Genomic DNA, 23846 nt, shown 5'->3' on the forward strand with positions numbered 1-23846 from the left:
GTTTCAGTTTCAGCGTCTTCCATACGGCATCTCTAGCGCCCCTGCTATCGTTCGGTCATTAATGGACGAAGTCCCGAAAGGGATTCCAAAAGTGGGGTGCCATATCGATGACGTCATCGTCGTAGGTGATAACGTAGACGACTGTCAAGAAACCGTGGAAAAGGTGCTTCAAGAATTTTCACAGCACAATATCACCATAAAAGATCAGAAGGGTGAATTTTTCAAGCAGTCCGTCGTTTATCTTGGGCACAAAGTGACAGCAGATGGTATTTTTCCAACAGCAACAAAGATAAAGGCCCTTTTAGAAGCGCCTCAGCCAAGTAACGTAACCGAACTGCGAGTTTTCTTGGGCCTCCTGAATTTCGACGGAAGATTCATCAAAGACTTGGCCACAATCACTGCACCAATGTATGACCTGCTCAAGAAGGATAAGAGCTGGATGTGGACGGAGGAATGTTCGAGATCGTTCGTGGAATCCAAGCAGCTCCTTATCGATAGTCAAGTTCTGACGTCTTACGACGTGAAGACGCCAATCGGGTTAAGGTGCGACTCTTCGGCCTACGGTCTCGGGGCCGTAATTTTCCACGTTATGCCTGATGGTTCAGAAAGACCCATCGCCTTCGCCCCCAGAACGTTGAACGCAGCGGAGCGCAATTATGCGCAAGGTGTAAAGGAAGCCCTGCCCACCCAGAATTTTCGGTCTAAGCACGTTTCATAGATACCTATACGGACGGAAATTCACGCTGTAAACTGATGCGTCGTTACTGCTTTAGCACAGAACATCTGGCAAATATTGTCGGTGGAGTGTGCATGTGTTGCACATCAACAAGTTGCTTAAGCAACTACGACGATGACGTCATCGATATAAGCACTTATCTGCATACAGAAACCTAATTATATAGAAAAGTTGTGAGGCGAGAAGGTGGCAAAGACTTCCGACGCTGTTCGACGAGTGTCCAGTTCTGATCTGGTCGAAAACCTCCGAGCCGCTGCCAGAGGCACGGGCAAGAGTCACGGACGCCGAGCGCGTTCGGTGCGAACGCGGGGAAAACGCGGACGGCGTCGACCACAGTTCTGCGCGCTGCTGGTGCTGCTACAGCATTATTTGCTTTCGTTTGCAGTTTTGAGCTAACCTGCATATCTATCTATCTATCTATCTATCTATCTATTTATCTATCTATCCTCTTACGTCATCCCAGTGGCCTCACTTGTCTACCAGTTTGGGCCCCTACGTATGTGCTCGCGATCGTGATGCCATCATGGTCGTTCCACTGCCGCCATTCCAGTTTCGGGAGGTTACTCTCGCCATGCCGTCGTCACCACGCCTTCCACCTCAACCCAGTCGCCCATGTTGAGTAATAGCTTGGCCACGCTCGTGGTCATGATAGGCTCGTGGTCATGATGATGCCGTCGTGGTCGTACATCACCGTCATTAAAGCTTTGTCATCCGACGCTCATCATGCCATTGTCAAGCCATCGCTGTCATATAGTCATCATGCATTCCTTGTCACACCGCTACAGTGATGCCTTCGTGGTCGTTAAATCGTCGTCACTCCAGCTTCGATATCTGACTTGTCAAGTATCGTAGGTATGTCTTCTACTCCAACGCAGTGGTGCAAATAGCTTTGGTTCTTACGTATGTGTTCGGGGTCGTGATATCTTCTTGGCCTTTTCATCGTCGTCATTGTAGCTTTGTCGCCTGACACTCATCACGCTGTCGTCTTCATGCGACCGGAGTCACACAACTGATCATATGTCATCGTCGTCACGCTGTCGTTTTACGTTGTTTAATAATTTAAATAATGTAATCTTTTTGTTGACATGCCATTGTCGTCATGCCATCTTTGTATTTCCATTGGCGTGAGTCTTTCTTTGTCATTGTATTTTAATCGCACTGACATCATTAAATCGCGATGATAGCGCTCTTGTCATGTCGTCATAGTCAGATGTTATCATGCCTCTATTGCCAGGCCATGGTCGTAATGCCATCCTGGTCGTGCTATTACCGCCACTGCAGCTACGTCATCCGACACTCGTTATGGCGTCGTCATTATACGCCTTTTTTGTTCCATCGATATTATTATATCCTCACTGAGTCAGCGTTTCAACTCCTCCTCATGCCTCTATGCTCATGGGAGACCTTGAAAAACGAGTGCCATATCAAAGTGCGACGATATCCCAGTATGTGGCATATAGCCAAATCAGCGAAAGTCTCCGAATTATCACTACACGTGTTAAACGCGACTTCAGGAATTTAGTATGTCGCTACATTGCCCGTTTAGAATTCGGATAAGTCATTGTGAGATGTGTTGTGAGAAGCTGCGAGCTTCTAGTAAGTCGGGATTTTTCGTGGCGTGCTCAGCCAATAAACAGCAGCTGGAAGAGGGGTCTCTGTTTGATTTCCCGCCTAACTGAATTTTTTTTCGTACATTCGAGTTACAATCCGATGCTATCATATCTGTAGGTTGTGTGTAAGTCGTTGTTTCCGAATTTTATGGAACAGTTTACTTTGAGAAATTCAGTTCAAAGCCGCAGTTGCTCCAGGTGGAGGGCCCTAAGTCAAACGGCACCTAGAAGGCACTGTGTTTGAGTTCCCGTGCGACAGAATTACGTTCTGTCGTAAATTCGAATCACAATACGATGCTATCATGCCTACCGATTGCGTGTACTTTGTACCTTCGGAATTTTCTGACGAATTTTACTCTGAGAAATTCAATTACTTGAGTAACGCACTTGCGCCAGGCGGAGAGCATACAAGAATAGGGATGTATGCTGTGCCAATTGTACCGCAACTAGCCGCCACGGCCACCCAGCCAGACCTCGAATGGCAGCTGCAAAAGGTCTTTGTCTTTCATTTTCCACGTAACCGATTTATGTTTTTTTCGTATATTCGAATAATAATCCGAAGCCATCATTTCAGCAACTTGTATCTAAGTCGTACATTACGCCTTTTCTGACGCAATTTACCTTTACATATTAATTTATTTCAATAAGGCACTCACGCTTGGCGAACGATCGAGGATGTACATGTATATGCTGCACTTCAGCGCGCGTGCCTATGCGCCTGACGGACGTCGCTTGTGGTGTGGTGCGTGTGTAACGTGGCCTAACGTCTGCTGGTGCGGCGGTACTTGTCTAACATCCCCAGCAGCTTCGTTGTACACCCGCTTTCACAGGGTGGAATGAAGGCGGATTTTTTGTCACATGCATACCTACAAAGTATGTGAGGTCCGCCTGTATGCGCTATCGCTTCACAATACCTTTTATATGATTACGATGGCTTATGTGCTCCTTCGGGAAAAACAATCATAATAAAATGTAGTCTAATGTGCAGTCGTACGTGCTATCCGCTCGGTCACGATCATTCACATCAATGGAACGGGTTTATAATTCCTGTTAGGGAAAATTTTAATAAACTGTTTAATCAATCTCTTGAAAAAGATGAAGCGCCACACTCATGGTTCAGTCACAACAAGCGTGCGCGCCTCAGAGATTCTATAGACAGATTGTTGCTGCCTATGCCAAGCAGCTGCAGCGTGAACTTCTAGTTTGAGAAAGTTTGCCCGTTAGCGACAAAGGAAACGAGCCGAAGCGCAGCGTTTCGAACTTGCAAAGAGACGGCATAGGCAAGCTGACATTTTCAGAAAATTCCGGAGGTTGGTAAAGTTCAACGTTTTAATGCTTCTGGAGAATACGGGTACATTCACTACACTCGCGGTCAACACTCTGTGGCAATGAAGGGAAAGCTGCGGAGGCAAAGCGCGCACAAGTGAGAGCGCTTCTGAAAAGAGTGCCGCGTTTTAATCCACGTTGGTTTAGGCTGGGGAACAGAAAACATAAACACCTTACTAGCAACAGTTACATAAGACAGAACACACAACTGAGTGTAAATGTTTACTGATTTTGCTGCTTTTATCTGCCGCGTCTGGGCAAACGCGAAACATCGCACGTGGGAGCTGCGTCGATTCATCGTCTGTTCCGAGCAACCAATAGCACTATCAAACGCAGCCGGACTACTTGGCGCGGTAACCCATGCGCAGCACCCACGCGCCCATAGATTTCCCTTCATTGCCACAGAAAGTTGTCCGCGAGTATAATAATCACAATGCTGCATGTTCGATATTATGTCCGGGGGCCGGCTGCGCCTAGGAAATAATGCAGGTGATGCGTCAGTCTGTCGGTTCAGTAAAGGAGATTTATTTTTGCCTACAAACGTTGATGGTACAAAAAGTGTCTACAAAAAGTGCAACTTTACAACTTTCATGGAATACCCCTTGCAATATATTTCTCGCATTATTATTTCATTTAGCATTCACGTACATTCACTCAAGTTGTGCTGTTGATGGACATGTGCTCATATGCAGTGCAAGACGCACGCTACAATTTTATTGCGCTGCTGCTGCGCCTCCATAGCGTCTATGTCACGCACAGGCATAGCGAAAATATGCGTCTACGTCACGCAGTAGTAATTGAACGCAGATCTCCCTAAATTCCAGAAACTGCCCTTTAAGAAATGTAGGTGCGTACAGAACGCAATGCGGATTGGTTGACAACACCGGTAATGCTATCGTTATGTTTTCATATATGACAGCAGATAAAACAGACTTGAACGCAAATGTCTATTCTGATTTAATGCAGAGACCAACCGTTCTATACTTGCTATACTAACAATATACGTAGCTGTCTTTAAGTTCGCAGTCATGCCAAGTTTATTGGGCTTGATTTGTAATCCTGCAATACTGCTTGTTATATTCGTTCAATTTCTCATTTTTAGGAGCCATCGAGTCACAGGCCATGAAGTTTCTTCTGTCCCAGAGGTAATCGTTCATATTTTTATTGAACTCGAACTTCATATTAACCTTTCATATATATTATGGACTTATTTAAAAGGGCCAATTAAAATTATATTAGGTAGCTATATTAGGTGCAAAGGTGATGCCAATCAAGAATAATCATAATCATAATTTGCTGCTTAGGTGACTGTTTGTCACCGCTTTGTTTCAAAGGGGATGCCAATCTTTCCATAATCGTTACCATCATCATCTAGCGTGCCTCTTGTCATGCGATGGGAGAAGCGGCCCGCATAGCGTCGTTACGTGCACACTTTATGTTCCATTTGTATGTTAATACACCAGGTGGCACGCCAAATAACATTTGCATAAATCGTTGTACAAGGTATAGATAGGGAAGATCTGAGGAAGAAAAAGAAGATTGAGGGGATGTAGACAAAATGCAATGAGAAGTATGTATAGCATACCTGATAAAACAAAGCAAGCTAGGTGACTCTGACCATCCCGCTTCAAAGTGTGGGGAAAACGCCTCGGCCCCGCGGTCCAAGGGCACAGCTCGAGTACCGGCCGGCCGCGCCCAAGGGCGCTTAGCCGCAGCTCGCGCGTCCGTCCTCTTCTTTTGTCCGTGCTTGGCTCCTATCCACTAGTTACGTCAGCGTTCCCACACTGCCCCTCCCTCTGCGAGGGCTTTGACAGCACTGGCTGGAAACACGGCTGTCGAAGCCGGCGGCACGGACGACGAGAGGTGCCGAGTCGCTGTGGGCGACGACGCTATGCGCTCGCCGAGCACGGCCACGATCACAACACAAGACATACAACAACAAACGACACACACACATACACCGCTGCTCCGCGTTGCAAAATCACTCGCTCACTCCACCACGTCGGCACAGCAAGCGCACTGCAAGGCACAAAACCAGTCGGCGCGACTAGTCGGCGGAGGGTGGTCTAGTTGGTCGTCGGCACAGCGGATGCAAGCATTCGCTAGCGCCATTCCTTCCTCCATGGCCAGCGCTTTTCCCCGCAGCTGCGCTGCGATGGCGTTGACGGCACTGGCCACGGTGGCTGGCAGCGACGTCACGACACTCCTACAAGCGGGCGAACCTTGAAGGCTGATAATGCACCGAACGAGGATCAGGGGTGCCGTCAAGGCGTCACTGAGGTCTTCCAGGAACCCGCAGGCCCTAAACATGACTGGCTTCCATGACGGACTCCTCGCGAAGATTGAGCAGAACCAGGTGGTGCAGCCTCGGAGTTGAGATCTTGCAGGAACCAAATGCCCTAAACCATGTTGAGGTCTTGCAGGAACCGGAAGAGCCTACACCATCCCCTGGCGCACACCTGGTCTGGTTTTCTTCTCCGACTTCGTTCTGACGAGTGCACACAGCAGGTCGCCGGAAGGAGCCGCCTCCCGCTCAATGCCTTCCCACCAGAGACCACACCGCACCACAGAACCAGAGAGCCACACACCGAGGGACGGAGGCGCTCTTGAGGTGGTGTTGGCGCGATTGCGAGCATGACGTTTAAAGAGTGAAGCTGCTTCTGAGATCAACTAGGTTGATCTCAGAAGCAGCAATTGAAGTGGGAGGTAAGACACCAAGGCAACCAGTAGGTAAGCTCTCCCAAAAAATAAAGGACCTAATAAAGAAACGACAAAACATGAAAATGTCCAACTCAAGAGATCAGATAGAATTCGTTCAACTGTCAAAACTAATTAACAAGAAGAAAGTAAGGGATATTCGAAATTATAACGTGGGAAAGATTGAGGAAGCCGTAAATATGGACGCAGCATTAAATCAGTGAGAAGAAAGCTTGGCATAATTAGGACAAGGCAAGATGTATGCACTGAAAGATAAGTATGGTAATATTGTGACGGAGGGAAGAAGCAAGACGGGAAAATATATTTACAATATTTACACGATTGACAACGATTGACACAACCAGTCAGTCACTGAAGCGTCTTCTTCAGCCCCCAGCTCGTGTTCCTCTTCCTCGTCATGTAGCAATATTGTGCAGAGCCGTGTAACATGTCCGCTCGGCGTGGGAGCGCCGTCCCGGTGCTTCCTAGGTAGAAGAGGACTGGTAGCGTTTCAGGCGGCTGACATGAACGACGTCATGGGAAGTCTGGAGGGAGCGAGTAGTAGGTGTGACCGGAGAGATCTCGTAGGTCACGTCGGTCACCTGGCGAAGGACCCGATAAGGACCGGAGTAGCGAGACATTAGTTCTTCAGAGAGGCCGACGCGGCGGGTCGGAGACCATAGAAGGACAAGATCCCCGGGAGCATAGTCAGCGTCACGGAGAAGGCTGTCATAAATGCTTTTTTGTTTGATCTGGGAAGCACAAAGGCGATGGTGAGCAACTTGGCGTGCTTCTTTGGCTTCAGCAATGACGTCGCGGGCATACTCAGACACGGGCTCTTGAGGGTTAGGCAGTATTGTGTCAAAAGGCAATACGGGATCGCGGCCGTACAACAAATAAAATGGCGAGTAACCGGCAGTGTCGTGGCGCGAGGAATTGTACGCGAATGTGACAAAAGGGAGAGCGGTATCCCAGTCACGATGGTCATCAGACACATACATGGAGAGCGTGTCCGTTATTGTTCGATTAAGCCGCTCAGTAAGACCGTTCGTCTGCGGATGGTATGCAGTAGTAAGTTTGTGTTTGGTAGAACAGGAGCGGAGCAAGTCGTCCACAACTGTAGAGAGGAAGTAGCGACCCCGGTCGGTAAGAAGTTGACGAGGAGCGCCGTGGTGAATAATGATGTCGTGCAACAGGAAGTCGGCTACGTCTGTTGCACAGGAGGTTGGGAGGGCTCTGGTGATCGCAAACCGAGTTGTATAATCGGTTGCGACGGCAATCTACTTATCGCCGGAGGTAGATGTGGGGAAAGGTCCCAGGAGGTCTACACCAACGCGAGAGAAGGGGTCGGCAGGAACGTCAAGAGGTTGGAGTCGACCAGCAGGGAGCGCAGACGGCTTCTTCCGGCGCTGACATAACTCACACGAAGCGACATAGTGGCGGACAGATCGATACAGACCAGGCCAAAAGAATCGTCGCCGGACACGGTCGTACGTACGAGATTCCCCAAGGTGACCAGAAGTTGGTACATCGTGCAGCTGGGACAGAACAGTGGTACGCAGATGCCGGGGAATGACAAGCTGCATCTCGGTTCCGCTAGGGTGCATGCTGCGCCGATGTAGAATGCCGTCCTGGAGTACGAACAAGCGAAGGGAGGGATCGCTTGTTCCAGATGTGGGCTTGTCCATGATACCACGTATGGTTGGATCTCGGCGCTGTTCAGTAGCGAGGTCAGCAAAAGCAGATAGCGAAAATACAGAAGCATCGGTCGCAGGAACATCAGGAGGGTCGACTGGATGGCGGGACAAGCAGTCAGCATCTTGGTGTAAACGGCCGGACTTGTAGGCAACTGTGTACGAGTATTCCTGTAAGCGTAGCGCCCAGCGCCCTAGGCGACCGGTAGGGTCTTTCAGGGACGAAAGCCAGCAGAGTGCATGGTGGTCTGTGGTAGAGCACTGCACGGGCCAATTTTTGCGGCCCGGGCCCGGCCCGGGCCCGTTTTCACATTGGGCGGCCCGCCCGAGCCCGATCAAAACTTTTATGGCGAGACCGGGCCCGGCCCGGGCCCGGAAATAATCTACGTTACCCGCCCGGCCCGGCCCGCCACCCCTTTACCTTAAGCCCGAGCCCGGCCCGAGCCCGACTCGAAACCGGCCGGAACTCGGCCCGAGACCCAAAAATGCATGTTTTTCAGAGTTGAGAAGCCCGAGAATAACTCGCAGAAAGCCCGAGCCCGGCCCGGGCCCGCGTCAAAAAACCCGAGCCCGGCCCGGGCCCGGGTCAAAAAGCACACGCCGTGCCCGAGCCCGGCCCGAGCCCGTGAAAAAACTCCTCTACCCGGCCCGGCCCGGCCCACGGGCCGGGCCGGGCCCGGGATTTCGGGTAAGCCCGAGCCCGTGCAGTGCTCTAGTCTGTGGTGACCTTAAATGGGCGACCATATAGATAAGGGCGAAATTTAGCCACTGCCCAGACAAGCGCAAGACACTCACGTCCAGTGATGGAATAATTACGCTCAGCGGGAGAAAGCAGACGGCTGGCGTATGCAATCACGCGGTCGTGACCTCGCTGATGTTGGCATAAAATGGCACCGATACCATGACCACTGGCATCAGTGCGGACTTCTGTAGGAGCAGACGGGTCGAAGTGCGCCTGGATGGGTGGAGACGTCAGGAGGGAGATAAGCTTCGAGAAGGCGGTTGCCTGTGCAGGGCCCCAGGAAAATGAAACGTCTGCCTTCAGAAGAGCAGTAAGAGGAAGGGCGACTTCCGCAAAATTGTGCACGAAGCGGCGGAAGTATGAGCACGGACCCACGAAGCTCCGGACATCTTTAGTACAGGTTGGGACAGGAAAGTTCTGTACGGCACTAACTTTGTCCGGGTCTGGGCGCACACCAGATGAGTCATCAAGATGACCGAGGATAGCAATTTGGCGGCGGCCGAAGTGGCATTTAGATGAGTTAAGTTGAAGGCCAGCAGTGCGAAAAGCAGAAAGAACGAGCGAGAGGCGCTCCAGGTGCGAGGCAAATGAAGGAGCAAAAACGACGACGTCGTCTAAGTAGCAAAGACAGATGGACCACTTCACGCCATGCAGGAGTGTGTCCATCATGCGTTCAAATGTAGCTGGAGCATTACATAAGCCGAACGGCATGACTTTGAACTGGTATAAGCCGCCGGGCGTTATAAAGGCAGTCTTCTCGCGGTCCAAGTCGTCGACGGCAATCTGCCAGTAGCCGGAACGAAGGTCGATGGAAGAAAAGTACTTCGCACCGTGGAGGCAGTCGAGGGCGTCAACAATGCGTAGTAGAGGATAAACGTCTTTCTTTGTGATCTTGTTAAGGTGCCGGTAATCCACGCAGAAGTGCCAGGTGTCGTCCTTCTTTTTAACTAGAACGACAGGGGACGCCCAAGGACTGGATGACGGTTCGACGATATCTCGAGAGAGCATCTTTTCGACCTCCGTGTGAATGACTTTGCGTTCATGCAAAGACACGCGGTATGGTCGCCTGTGAATAGGGTGTGCGTCACCGGTGTCAATACGGTGTGTCCTCAGAGAGGTCTGGCCTAAAGGGCGACCATGCAGGTCAAAAATGTCGCTGAACGAGGCAAGCAGCTGGCGTAGCTGGTCGGCGTGGTGTGGCGGAAGATCGGGAGCAATCATGTGTGTTAACTCCGGATAGACAGCCGGCAAAGAAGATGCAGAGTCAAGGGTATACGACGTATTATCAGCAGTCAAGGCTGATAACTGGTAATCTTGGGAGGAGGACTGCGTACCCAAGGCTATGCCTTGCGGGAGGACGTGGTCCCCAATTCCGAAGTTTACGATAGGAAGGCAGGTGGAGTTGTTGGTGATAGTGACGACGGTGTGCGGAAGAGCAACGTGATGGGCAAGGAGAACGTCAGTGAGAGGAGAAACAATATAGTCACCCTCAGGCACAGGTGGAGCGGGGGAGAGGAGGACGCAGGTCATGGCTTGTGGGGGGAGTCGAATGTGCTCAGCTGAGCACACTCTGCTGGGAACTTCCTCGGGTGGGTCAGGGCAAGGCAAATCGAGTTGAACAAGTCCAGCGGAGCAGTCGATAAGTGCGGAGTGAGCGGATAAAAAAATCAAGGCCTAGAATAACGTCATGGGGACACTCTCGAATAACAGTAAATAATACAGATGTTTGGTGGCCAGCGCGCCCACACGAGCGGTACACATTCCTATTGTGGCCAGTGTTCTTCCATCAGCGACTCGCACAACACAGGACGCCGCAGGTGTCAGGACTTTAGTGAGCCGTCGACGAAGCTGGTCACTCATCAAAGAGATGTGCGCACCGGTATCAAGCAGAGCAGTAACAGGGACACCATCCACATACACATCAAGTAAATTCCTATCCGTCGGTAAGGTCAGTAGAGGTATTGCAGTCCGGGTCGATCTAGCAGCGTCACCCCTCGGGGCTGCAGCCGTCAGTTTCCCGTAGAGCGCCGGTACATGGGGGACGGAGAACGGCGAATAGTGGGTGAGCGAGACAGGGGACGTCGTGGTGAGGGATAACGACTCTGCCGTGTAGATGCGGACGCCTGAGTAGAGTAGTATGGCTCTGTGGAATCTTCCGGTGGTGGTCGAGTACCGGGTGAGCGGCGGTAAGGCGGGGACGCAGACCGATATTGCGATGACGTCCAGGTATTGTGGCAGTGACGGGAAATTTGGCCAACGTGTCGGCAGTTGAAGCAAATCGGCCTGTCATCGGATGTTCGCCATTCAGCTGCGTTGCGAAAAGGCCGAGAGGGGTACTGGCGTCGTGAAGCAGGGATCGTAGGGAAGGCGTAGGTATCCGATCGGTTGACGGAACAGACAGACTGAATGCCAAGGTTCGCCAACTCTTCGCGTACGACAGACTGCACGAGGGAAATTGTCGGTCGAGAATCGGTAGCATAGGTCTGGAAGCCAACCGGTTCCGCGGCTTCGATCTCTCGCCGAACGACACGAACGAGGCTCTCGGACGTTGTCGGCTGAAGCGGAGAGTGAAGATCCTCGCACGACGACGTAGCAGCTGTGTTTGGAAGACGCGTGAATTGGTGTGCGATACGACGACTTTTTGCTTCTTCGAAGCGTCGACATTCATTAATGACGTCGTCGATGGTGGAAAAATTCTTATATACGAGCAGATGAAAAGCGTCTTCCGCTATGCCCTTCAGTACATGGTTCACTTTGTCTTCTTCCGACATACGCTCGTCAACCTTGCGGCAAAGGGCGAGAACATCCTGGATGTATGTCAGGTATGATTCGGTCGACGTCTGTACGCGAGACCCAAGCTCCTTTTGCGCAGCTCGCTGACGGCCAACAGGCTTGCCGAATAACTCGCAGAGCTTTTGCTTGCATTGCTCCCAGCTAGTCAATTCTTCATCGTGGTTTCTAAACCAGACCCGTGCCGTGCCTTGCAGGTAGAAAATTATGTTTGCCAGCATAACAGTTGGATCCCACTTGTTATGGGCGCTGACAAGCTCGTACATGTGGAGCCACTCATCGACGTCAAGGTTGTCGGTCCCGGAAAACGTGCCTGGGTCGCAGGGCTGGGACAAGATGACTGTCGGCGTTGGGGTAGCGGTTGCTTCTGTCGGCATGGTGGCCGTCCCCGCACCGGCTCCAGCGCTCGTCATGTTGTTAGTGGCCAGGCTACGTCCGCTGCGGAGCTCCGTCGTGCACAGTAGAACCCAGCACTTCCACCAAATATGTGACGGAGGGAAGAAGCAAGACGGGAAAATATATTTACAATATTTACACGATTGACAATGATTGACACAACCAGTCAGTCACTGAAGCATCGTCTTCAGCCCCCAGCTCGTGTTCCTCTTCCTCGTCATGTAGCAATATTGTGCAGAGCCGTGTAAGAATATCATCAGCAATTTCGATGACTTAGTAAATGCAGCGGAATAACTTTCGCTGCATTTGCACCTGTACAGTGCCCAAAACAACCAAACTACTTTTACTCGAAATAGTGATGAACCGGATACAGAGGCTTCTTCTATAACTAGCGATGAAGTTAGAAGTTAGACTTCAAATTCCGAGGAATAACTGTCAAGAATGTGAGACGAGGTATGGGCTAATTTAGCGATAGCATGGTGTCGCAGTATATATAACCTGCATAAAGTAAGGGGCGGTATATAGCAAGGCGTGGCATATACATATACCCGAATATATACAGGAATTTTTGCTCACGGGACGCCGACGCCGACACTGGATTTTCTGCGGTACCGGGCCCATAACGCTATAGCTTTAAAATGACCTCTCGGATTATTTATGTTTTCAATTGGTGCTATGGAGAGCCGCCAGTAGGAGACGTATAGAGCAATGATGTCCGCAATTTTTTATATAAACATGGATAGCGCTAAAAAAAAGAAAAAAAAACATTTACGGTAGTGGTGCGAAGGGGTGAGTTACTCTCTGTGATGATTATGTTGTGGGCGCAGGTCAGCCAGACGCACAAGAAAGCAACCAGAGACACAAAGAGACGTATTTATGACACGAACGGCACATGGGACGAATACGGGAACACGAATTATACATATAAACTGGATAAGTGTCACGCTCGAGCACTCACAATTCTACACAGGAGTCCGGCCTCGTGGCGACGGCTCGGCGGACTTGGCTCTGACGGCGTTGGGTATACAGGCGGCGGTTGACGTTCAGGGTGGCACCAGGACGTAGCCCGGTTCCGGAGCGTTAGCTCTGGGTCATAGCCCGAGCTCGGCACCGTAGCGGTGTGATGAGAGCCGGGACGAAGCCCAGCACAGCAGTGGGGTGAAAGCCGGGGCGACGCCCGGTTCGGAGAACAGGACCAGGGCTCTGGGTCGTAGCCCGAGCCCGGCAGCACGGCAGCGGTCGTGCGAGCGGGGACGAGGCCCAGCTCCGCAGGACCCGCGACGATGGTAGAAGCCGGGGCGGCGCCCGGTTCGCAGTGGAGGACCGGGATGCCGGGACGTGGGCCGGCGTTCGGTCCGCTCCATCTCGCTGCACTGCCCGTTCTGTCAGCCATGGCTGCCCCGTCGTTCCAGATGGTCTCTCCCGGCACGCGCACCGACCACGCGCACCAGCGACGCTCACTCCCGCGCTTTTCGGCCCCGCACGCCGAACACAAGCACGGAAAAGCCCGCGCATTTCATCTCTCGGCCCCGCACACCGAGCACAAAAATTAACTGGCGTCCTCCTACCACACTCTCCTTCTCCTGGCTACTTTCTTATGAAAGAAGAGATATCTCCTTCTTGAATGATTAGGACCTATGCATCCTTTCTTCTATCTTCCTTGGTGCTCTACGAATCATTTCTAGAGTCACTTGATGACGCTTGGGATTTCCCGAGCCCTTCTCGCAGTCGAACGCAAGTCGTGCACTGCGGACAACATGCGTTACGGGGACGCACCGTGCGGAACACGTTGTCTCGTCGCCGACCGGAGTGGTTCCTTCAAGGTGAAAAGCGGGCGAGCTTTAATACAAATTTTCATATAATTTTACTCTGTATGTTAGTCTATTACATTGTAGGAGAAATCATATCCGCGCCATCTAAGCGCTGGGATTGTCCGTTTAAACTGGCAGAACCTATTGAGGGAACCGTTAACGTAATGGTGCGCGCCAATTCACTATCCTGATAAGGTTAAGGAGTGACGTAATATGGCTCAGGTTGGTCTACTTTCCAGCTGACACACAATGGGCTCACTTGCAGGCGTCGTTGCGACGTCGCGCGAGCTCTCGCTCCATCCAGCGTATTCTCCAGATTTGGCCCCGAGTGGTTTATTCTTGTTTCCCAAATTGAAAAACTCACTCGCCGGACAAAAATTTGAGTCGAATGAAGAAGTTATCGCCGCTACAGAAGTCTACTTTGCTGCTCAGGAGAAAACATTTTTCTGACGGGATCAAGAAGTTGGAGGATCGCTGGGTCAAGTGTATAGTGTTGAAACGGGACTACGTTGAGAAATAAATTGGCACCATTCCAAAATTTTTGTTTTTCTTTTGAAGGCTAAGTACTTATCAGACCGCCCTCGTATGGTGCTTGTTCTAAAAGCGGGGCTAAATGTGTATTCCAAGCCATCCAAGCTTTCCGATTATGGATTCAGTCAGGATTAGTGTGTTTTGCTCTTTGTTCTTTCGGCAAATATTTTGAAGCAGTGGCTTGTCAGTTTCTGACTCAGGGAAGGTCCTCGGTGCGGCCACTATCTGATTATTTTCTGCCTAATCGTTCACGGGTGTGCTCAGTTCCGATAGATTTGTTCTTGCTGCCCACAAGGCTTGAAACGTAGCTGTTCTGTACATTGGGTACCTTGTAGCAAATATATATTACAGCTAGTAACTCGCTTACTCTTGTGGACCGTCACGAAACATTCAGCTTCGACCACTCGTGCGCCATCGGTGTAGTCTTTCATTTATTGTGCGTATATAGTGCGCATATATTCAAGTGTGCACCCATTAACTTATTCTTGATACGTTGGCGATAGAGTGGGCCTAAGTTTTCCCGCCATTTGGGACAAATGTGTATAGATAACTTGCGCGAAACTTACTATGACAGGAAGCAGCGCTACTCCCTTTGTCATTGTTTAACGAGTGGTACTCACTCTTTCCGACGTTCAAGGGATGAAGCCCTTTCTTTGAAGGTTAGCGATACAAGGCTGGTGGATGAGCAAATTTCTGTATCCTCGAGGAAAGCCGTACATCACGAAGTCACGTTCGGACAGTTGCAGCAGCGGTCCGCGAACTTGGCCACACAGATTCATTCTATTCCTTAACATTCCAGTCACTATTTTTGCAGCAAACTATTGCACACGACTTCAATCCACATGATTCAATCTCGCATGATTGGAGTGGTGCTACAGTGCAGCCACAGTGTGTTAGCGAAAACTCAGTTGCATTTCCGACAGCTGATCGCACAGAAGCAAGGTAAAAGCGGTAATGGTTTCGTATTCGTGTGCGGTCGCTGAGGAGAGGTATGGCGCGCCGCCGTGAGCGCCATCTCGTTTCTCTAAAACAAACTGCTCCACGAAAAAGGGTCAATACAGCCTGTCCGCGGACACACCAGTTGGGCAAAGGGTAGAAGCCCTACGAAAGAAGTTTCCGGAGGTATTCAAGAGCGCCCCGGGCATCGTGAGAAACTTCGAAGCTCGCATTATGTAAAGGAATGGGCTCAACCAGTGTTCTCAAAAGCACGGCCAGTACCGTTTGCTATCAAGCATGAAGTAGCAAAGGAGTTAGACAGGCTCGAGCAAGCCGGAATACTGAAGAGAGTCACGAAAAGCGACTGGGCAACGCCTCTGGTGGTGGTCGCAAAGAAAGGCTGCGCAGGATTAAGGGTATCCGGCGACTACAAAGTCAAGGTCAATCCTGTTCTGAAAACGGACCATTATCCTTTGCCACTGCCAGAAGATTTGTATTCCACGCTCGCCGGAGGCGAGATCTTCTGCGTCCTAGACCTATCGCAAGCCTCTATACAGGTGCCGCTTGCTGAGGAAAGCAAAGCGTTCTTAACGGTGAACACGCATCTCGGATGGTTTCAGTTTCAGCGTCTTCCATACGGCATCTCTAGCGCCCCTGCTATCGTTCGGTCATTAATGGACGAAGTCCCAAAAGGGATTCCAAAAGTGGGGTGCTATATCGATGACGTCATCGTCTTAGGTGATAACGTAGACGACTGTCAAGAAACCGTGGAAAAGGTGCTTCAACAATTTTCACAGCACAATATCACCATAAAAGATCAGAAGGGTGAATTTTTCAAGCAGTCCGTCGTTTATCTTGGGCCCAAAGTGACAGCAGATTGTATTTTTCCAACAGCAACAAAGATAAAGGCTATTTTGGAAGCACCTCAGCCAAGAACGTAACCGAACTGCGAGCTTTCTTGGGCCTCCTGAATTTCGACGGAAGATTCATCAAAGACTTGGCGACAGTCGCTGCACCAATGTATGACCTGCTCAAGAAGAATAAGAGCTGGATATGGACGGACGCATGTTCAAGATCGTTCGTGGAATCCAAGCAGCGCCTTATCGACAATCAAGTTCTGACGTCTTGCGACGTGAAGAAGCCAATCGGGTTAAGGTGCGAATCTTCGGCCTACGGTCGCGGGGCCGTAATTTTCCACGTTATGCCTGATGGTTCAGAAAGACCCATCGCCTTCGCCCCCAGAACGTTGAACGCAGCGGAGCGCAATTATGCGCAAGGTGAGAAGGAAGCCCTGCCCAGAATTTTCGGTCTAAGCAGGTTTCATAGATAACTATACAGACGGAAATTCACGCTGTAAACTGATGCGTCGTTACTGCTTTAGCACAGAACATCTGGCAAATATTGTAGATGGAGTGTGCATGTGTTGCACATCAACAAGTTGCTTAAGCATGAGTAAGCACGCATCTGCATTCAGAAACCTAATTATATAGAAAAGTTGTGAGGCGGGAAGGTGGCAAAGACTTCCGACGCTGTTCGACGAGTGTCCAGTTCTGATCTGGTCGAAAACCTCCGAGCCGCTGCCAGAGGCACGGGGAAGAGTCACGGACGCCGCGCGCGTTCGGTGCGAACGCGGGGAAAACGCGGACAGCGTCGACCACAGTTCTGCGCGCTGCTGGTGCTGCTACAGCATTATTTGCTTTCGTTTGCAGTTTTGAGCTAACCTGCCTATCTATCTATGTATATATCTATCTATCTATCTATCTATCCTCTTACGTCATCCCAGTGGCCTCACTTGTCTACCAGTTTGGGCCCCTACGTATGTGCTTGCGATCGTGATGCCATCATGGTCGTTCCACTGCCGCCATTCCAGTTTCGGGAGGCTACTCTCGCCATGCCGTCGTCATCACGCCTTCCACCTCAACCCAGTCACCCATGTTGAGTAATAGCTTGGCCACGCTGGTGGTAATGATAGGTTCGTGGTCATGATGATGCCGTCGTGGTCGTTACATCACCGTCATTAAAGCTTTGTCATCCGACGCTCATCATGCCATTGTCAAGCCATCGCTGTCATATAGTCATCATGCATTCCTTGTCACACCGCTACAGTGATGCCTTCGTGGTCGTTAAATCGTCGTCACTCCAGCTTCGATATCTGACTTGTCAAGTATCGTCGGTATGTCTTCTACTCCAACGCAGTGGTGCAAATAGCTTTGGTTCTTACGTATGTGTTCGGGGTCGTGATATCTTCTTGGCCTTCTCATCGTCGTCATTGTAGCTTTGTCGCCTGACACTCATCACGCTGTCGTCTTCATGCGACCGGAGTCACACAATGACCATATGTCATCGTCGTCACGCTGTCGTTTTACGTTGGTGAATAATTTAAATAATGTCATCTTTTTGTCGTCATGCCATTGTCGTCATACCATCTTTGTCTTTCCATCAACGTCTTTCTTTGTAATTGTATTTTAATCGCACTGACATCATTAAATCGCGGTTATAGCGCCCTTGTCATGCCGTCATCGTCAGATGTTATCATGCCTCTATTGCCAGGCCATCGTCGTAATGTCATCGTGGTCGTGCTATCCCTGCCACTGCAGCTACGTCATCCGACGCTGGTTAAGGCGTCGTCATTATACGCCTTTCTTGTTCCACCGACATTATTCCATCCTCACTGAGTCAGCGTTTCAACTCCTCGTCATGCCTCTATGCTCATGGGAGACCTTGAAAAACGAGTGCCATATCAAAGTGCGACGATATCCCAGTATGTGGCATATAGCCAAATCAACGAAAGTCTCTGAATTATCACTACACGTGTTAAACGCGACTTCAGGAATTTAGTCTGTCGCTACATTGCCCGTTTACAATTCGCATAAGTCATTGTGAGATGAGTTGTGCCCTAATTTTTTACATCGAAGCTGCGAGCTTCTAGTAGGTCGGGATTTTTCGTGGCGTGCTCAGCCAATAAACAGCAACTGGAAGAGGGGTGTCTGTTTGAGTTCCCGCCTAGCAGAATTTTTTTCCCGTAGATTCGAGTTACAATCCGATGCTATCATATCTGTAGGTTTTGTGTAAGTCGTTGTTTACGAATTTTATGGAACAGTTTACTTTGAGAAATTCAGTTCAAAGACGCAGCTGCTCCAGGTGGAGGGCCTTAAGCCAAATGGCACCTAGAAGGCATTGTGTTTGAGTTCCCGTGCGACAGAAGTACGTTCTGTCGTAAATTCGAATCACAATACGATGCTATCATGCCTGCAGATTGCGTGTACTTTGTACCTTCGGAATCTTTAGACGCATTTTACTCTTCAACTACTTGAGTAACGCACTTGCGCCAGGCGGAGAGCATACACGAATAGGGATATATGCTGTGCCAACTGTACCGCCAACTAGCGGCCACGGCCACCCAGCCAGACCTCGAATGGAGCTGCAAAGGATCTTTGTCTTTCATTTTCCACGTAACCGATTTATGTTTTTTTCGTATATTCGAATAATAATCCGAAGCCATCATTTCAGCAACTTGTATCTAAGTCGTACATTACTCCTTTTCTGACGCAATTTACCTTTACATGTTATTTATTTCAATAAGGCACTCACGCTTGGCAAACGAACGAGGATGTCTATGCTGCACTTCAGCGCGCGTGCCTATGCGCCTGCACATGTCGTTTGCGATTGCACATGTCGCTTGCATTATATAAATCCGTAGTTATCATTGTTATTGTTATTCGCATGTACCCCACTAGAGCACTGCACGGGCTCGGGCTTACCCGAAATCCCGGGCCCGGCCCGGCCCGTGGGCCGGGCCGGGCCGGGTAGAGGAGTTTTTTCACGGGCTCGGGCCGGGCTCGGGCACGGCGTGTGCTTTTTGACCCGGGCCCGGGCCGGGCTCGGGTTTTTTGACGCGGGCCCGGGCCGGGCTCGGGCTTTCTGCGAGTTATTCTCGGGCTTCTCAACTCTGAAAAACACGCATTTTTGGGTCTCGGGCCGAGTTCCGGCCGGTTTCGAGTCGGGCTCGGGCCGGGCTCGGGCTTAAGGTAAAGGGGTGGCGGGCCGGGCCGGGCGGGTAACGTAGATTATTTCCGGGCCCGGGCCGGGCCCGGGTCTCGCCATAAAAGTTTTGATCGGGCTCGGGCGGGCCCGGGCCGCAAAAATCGGCCCGTGCAGTGCTCTATACCCCACTCCCCTCTATAATGCCTTGGCGCTTGAGGGTACGTGAAATAAATAAATAAAAAATAAATAGACGTACGTCGCTTGTGGTGTGGTGCTTGTGTAACGTGGTCTAACGTCTGTTGGTGCGGCGGTACTTGTCGAACATCCCCAGCAGCTTCGTTGTACACCCGCTTTCACAGGGTGGAATGAAGGCGGATTTTTTGTCACATGCATACCTACAAAGTATGTGAGGTCCGCTTGTATAGCGCTATCGCTTCACAATACCTTTTATATGATGACGATGGCTTATGTGCTCCTTCGGGAAAAACAATCATAATAAAATGTAGTTTAATGTGCAGTAGTACGTGCTATCCGCTCGGTCACGATCATTCACATCAATGGAACGGGTTTATAATTCCTGTTAGGGAAAATTTTAATAAACTGTTTAATCCATCTCTTCAAAAAGAGGAAGCACCACACTCGTGGTTCACTCACAACAAGCGTGCGCGCCTCAGAGATTATTTACATAGATTGTTGCTGTCTATGCCAAGCAGCTGCAGCGTGAACTTCTAGTTAGAGAAAGTTTGCCCGTTAGCGACAAAGGAAACGAGCCGAAGCGCAGCGTTTCAAACTTGCAAAGAGACGGCATAGGCAAGCTGACATTTTCAGAAAATTCCGGAGGTTGGTAAAGTTCAACGTTTTAATGCTTCTGGAGAATACGGATACATTCACTACACTCGCGGTCAACGTTCTGTGGCAATGAAGGGAAAGCTGCGGAGGCAAAGCGCGCACAAGTGAGAGCGCTTCTGAAAAGAGTGCCGCGTGTTAATCCACGTTGGTTTAGGCTGGGGAACAGAAAACATAAACACCTTACTAGCAACAGTTAAATAAGACAGAACACACAACTGAGTGTAAATGTTTACTGATTTTGCTGCTTTTATGTTCCGCGTCTGGGCAAACGCGAAACATCGCATGTGGGAGCTGCGTCGATTCATCGTCTGTTCCGAGCAACCAATAGCACTATCAAACGCGGCCAGACTACTTGCCGCGGTAACACATGCGCAGCATCCACGCCCCCATAGCTTTCCCTTCATTGCCACAGAAAGTTGTCCGCGAGTATAATATGATCACGACGCTGCATGTTCTATATTATTCCCAGGGGCTGCGCCTAGGAAATTCATGCAGATGATGCGTCGGGCTGTCTGTTCAGTAAAGGAGATTTATTTTTGCCTACAAGCTTTCATGGTACAAAAAGTGTCTACAAACAGTGCAACTTTACAACTTTCATGGAATACCCCTTGCAATATATTTCTCGCATTATTATTTCATTTAGCATTCACGTACATTCACTCAAGTTGTGCTGTTGATGGACATGTGCTCATATGCAGTGCAAGACGCACGCTACAATTTTATTGCGCTGCTGCTGCGCGTCCGTAACGTCTATGTCACGCACTGACGTAGCGAAAATATGCGTCTACGTCACGCAGTACTAATTGAACGCAGATCTCCATAAATTCCAGAAACTGCCCTTTAAGGAATGTAGCTGCGGAGAGAACGCAATACGGATTGGTTTCTATCTTTCTATTTTCATATATGACAGCTGATAAAACAGACTCGAACGCAAATGTCTATTCTGATTTAATGCAGAGACCAACCGTTCTATACTTGCTATACTACAATATACGAAGCTGTCCTTAAGTTCGCAGTCATGCCAAGTTTATTGGGCTTGATTTGTAATCCTGCCATACTGCTTCTTATATTCGTTCAATTTCTTATTTTTAGGAGCCACCGAGTCACAGGCCATGAAGTTTCTTCTGTCCCAGAGGTAATCGTTCATATTTTTATTGAACTCGAACTTCATATAACCCTCTCATATATATTATGGACTTATTTAAAAGGGCCAATTAAAATTATATTAGGCAGCTATATTAGGTGCAAATGGGATGCCAATCAAGAATAATCATAATCATCATTAGCTGGGTAGCTGATTGTCACCGCTTTGTTTCAAAGGCGATGCCAATATTTGCGTAATCGTTACCATCATCATCTAGCGTGCCTCTTGTCATGCGATGGGAGAAGCGCGCCGCATAGCGTCGTTACGTGCACACTTTATGTTCCATTTGTATATTAATACACCAGGTGGCACGCCAAATAACATTTGCATGAGTCGTTGTACAAGGTAGATAGGGAAGATTTGAGGAAGAAACAGAAGATTGAGGGGATGTAGACAAAATGCAATGAGAAGTATGTATAGCATATCTGATGAAACAAAGCAAGCTAGGTGACTCTGACCATCCCGCTTCAAAGTGTGGGAAAAAATTATGTGTGGCTTAGCTCGGCTATGCCAGGATATACGTAGCGTTAGCAAAGGTTCAGCTGAAGGTCCGAGTCGCACTGGCGATTTCGCTGAGTTTCACAGTATATTCAGTCGATCGGCGAGCCTTGACGTCATCGACGGCGTTTTGTTGTTGCTGCAGGGGTGGTCGGGCACGTCGCTCAGCCTCCTGGCGACGCCGCTTTGCTAGACGTTCGTCCCTTTGCTAAAGTGTCTCCGCAGACGTTTAGCCTTCTTCTGTTCATTCCTCCTACGCTCAACCGCTAATTGCCAGGCAACTACTTCGGGATACGATGAGTCAAGCTTCTCCGTTCTTCTGCGCTGTTGAGCAGCATTTGCGCTCTCCTTCTCCGTGGCTATACCACACTGGCAAACGCCAGTCAGAAGCGCAGCGGCTCCAGCGCAGTGTCAGACGGCGACTGCACAGCGAGCGCGCCGGCGCCAGCGCGTCTACCACGGCTACGACGTCACTCCTCTGGAATGCGCAGACCGGCGGCGGTGAGTCGCGGCGGCGGCGGCGGAGTGCGCGAGAGGTGCCGGCTGCGGTGGCTCCGGTGCGCAAGCCGTGTGACATCACTGATCCTTGCGCATGCGCAGCACGGCTCTTGATGTGCCGCGCGAAACGGGCTTGGCTAGGCCCGTGTAGCTAACGCTACAAAACGCCTCGGCCCCGCTGTCCACGGGCACAGCTCCAGTCCCGGCCGGCCGCGCCCAAGGGCGCCCAGCCGCAGCTCGCGCGTCCGTCCTCTTCTTTTGTCCGCGGTTGGCTCCTATCCACTAGTTACGTCAGCGTTCCCACACTGCTCCTCCCTCTGCGAGGGCGTTGACAGCACTGGATGGAAACACGGCGGTCGATCCGGCGGCACGGACGACGAGAGGTGCCGAGTCGCCATGGGCGACGACGCTATGCGCTCGCCGAGCACGGCCACGATCACAACGCAAGACACACAACAACAAACGACACACACACACACCGCTGCTCCGCGTTGCAAAATCACTCGCTCACTCCACCACGTCGGCACAGCAAGCACACCGCAAGACACAAGACGAGTCGGCGCGACTAGTCGGCGGCGGGTGGTCTAGTTGGTCGTCTGCACAGCGGATGCAAGCATTCGCTAGCGCCATTCCTTCCTCCATGGCCAGCGCTTTTCCCCGCAGCTGCGCTGCGATGGCGTTGACGGCACTGGCCACGTTGGCTGGCAGCGACGGCATGACACTCCTACCGGCGGGCGAACCTTGAAGACTGATACTGCACCGAACGAGGATCAGGGGTGCCGTCAAGGCTGAGTAACCGAGGTCTTCCAGGAACCCGCAGGCCCTAAACATCACTGGCTTCCATGACGGACTCCTCGCGAAGATTGAGCAGAACCAGGTGGTGCAGCCTCGGAGTTGAGGTCTTGCAGGAACCAAATGCCCTAAACCAAGTTGAGGTCTTGCAGGAACTGGAAGAGCCTACACCAGCCCCTGGCGCTCACCTGGTCTGGTTTTCTTCTCCGACCTCGTTCTGACGAGTGCACACAGCAGGTCGCCGGAAGGAGCGGCCTCCCGCTCAATGCCTTCCCACCAGAGACCACACCGCACCACAGAACCAGAGAGCCACGCACCGAGGGACGGAGGCGCTCTTGAGGTGGTGTTGGCGTGATTGCGAGCATGATGTTGAAAGAGTGAAGCTGCTTCTGAGATCAACTAGGTTGATCTCAGATGCAGCAATTGAAGTGGGAGGTAAGGCACCAAGGCAACCAGTAGGTATGCTCTCCCAAGAAACAAACGACCTAATAAAGAAACGACAAAACATGAAAATGTCCAAATCAAGAGATCAGATAGAATTCGTTGAATTATCAAAACTAATTAAGAAGAAGAAAGTAAGGGATATTCGAAATTATATCGTGGGAAAGATTGAGGAAGCCGTAAATATCGACGCAGCATTAAATCAGTTAGAAGAAAGCTTGGCATAATTAGGACAAGGCAAGATGTATGCACTGAAAGATAAGTATGGTAATATCATCAGCAATTTCGATGACACATTAAATGCAGCGGAAGAACTTCCGCTGCATTTGCACCTGTACAGTGCTCAAAACAGCCAAACTACTTTTACTCGA

At 50.4% G+C, this 23846-nt stretch overlaps 1 protein-coding gene across 1 annotated transcript in view; it reads left to right on the forward strand.

Moving 5' to 3' along the window:
* Nucleotides 1-4500: 4500 nt before the first annotated feature.
* The window catches only part of LOC125943072 (uncharacterized), an 81206-nt gene continuing 61860 nt past the window's right edge, over nt 4501-23846 (forward strand). Inside the window, exons 1-2 of the mRNA XM_049661427.1 lie at nt 4501-4558; nt 4775-4817. Coding sequence (XP_049517384.1) covers nt 4795-4817 — 23 coding nt within the window. The 5' untranslated portion in view covers nt 4501-4558; nt 4775-4794. The remainder of the gene's footprint in view (nt 4559-4774; nt 4818-23846) is intronic.

The sequence above is a fragment of the Dermacentor silvarum genome, chromosome 2 (assembly GCF_013339745.2).
Source record: "Dermacentor silvarum isolate Dsil-2018 chromosome 2, BIME_Dsil_1.4, whole genome shotgun sequence".
Taxonomy (NCBI): domain Eukaryota; kingdom Metazoa; phylum Arthropoda; class Arachnida; order Ixodida; family Ixodidae; genus Dermacentor; species Dermacentor silvarum.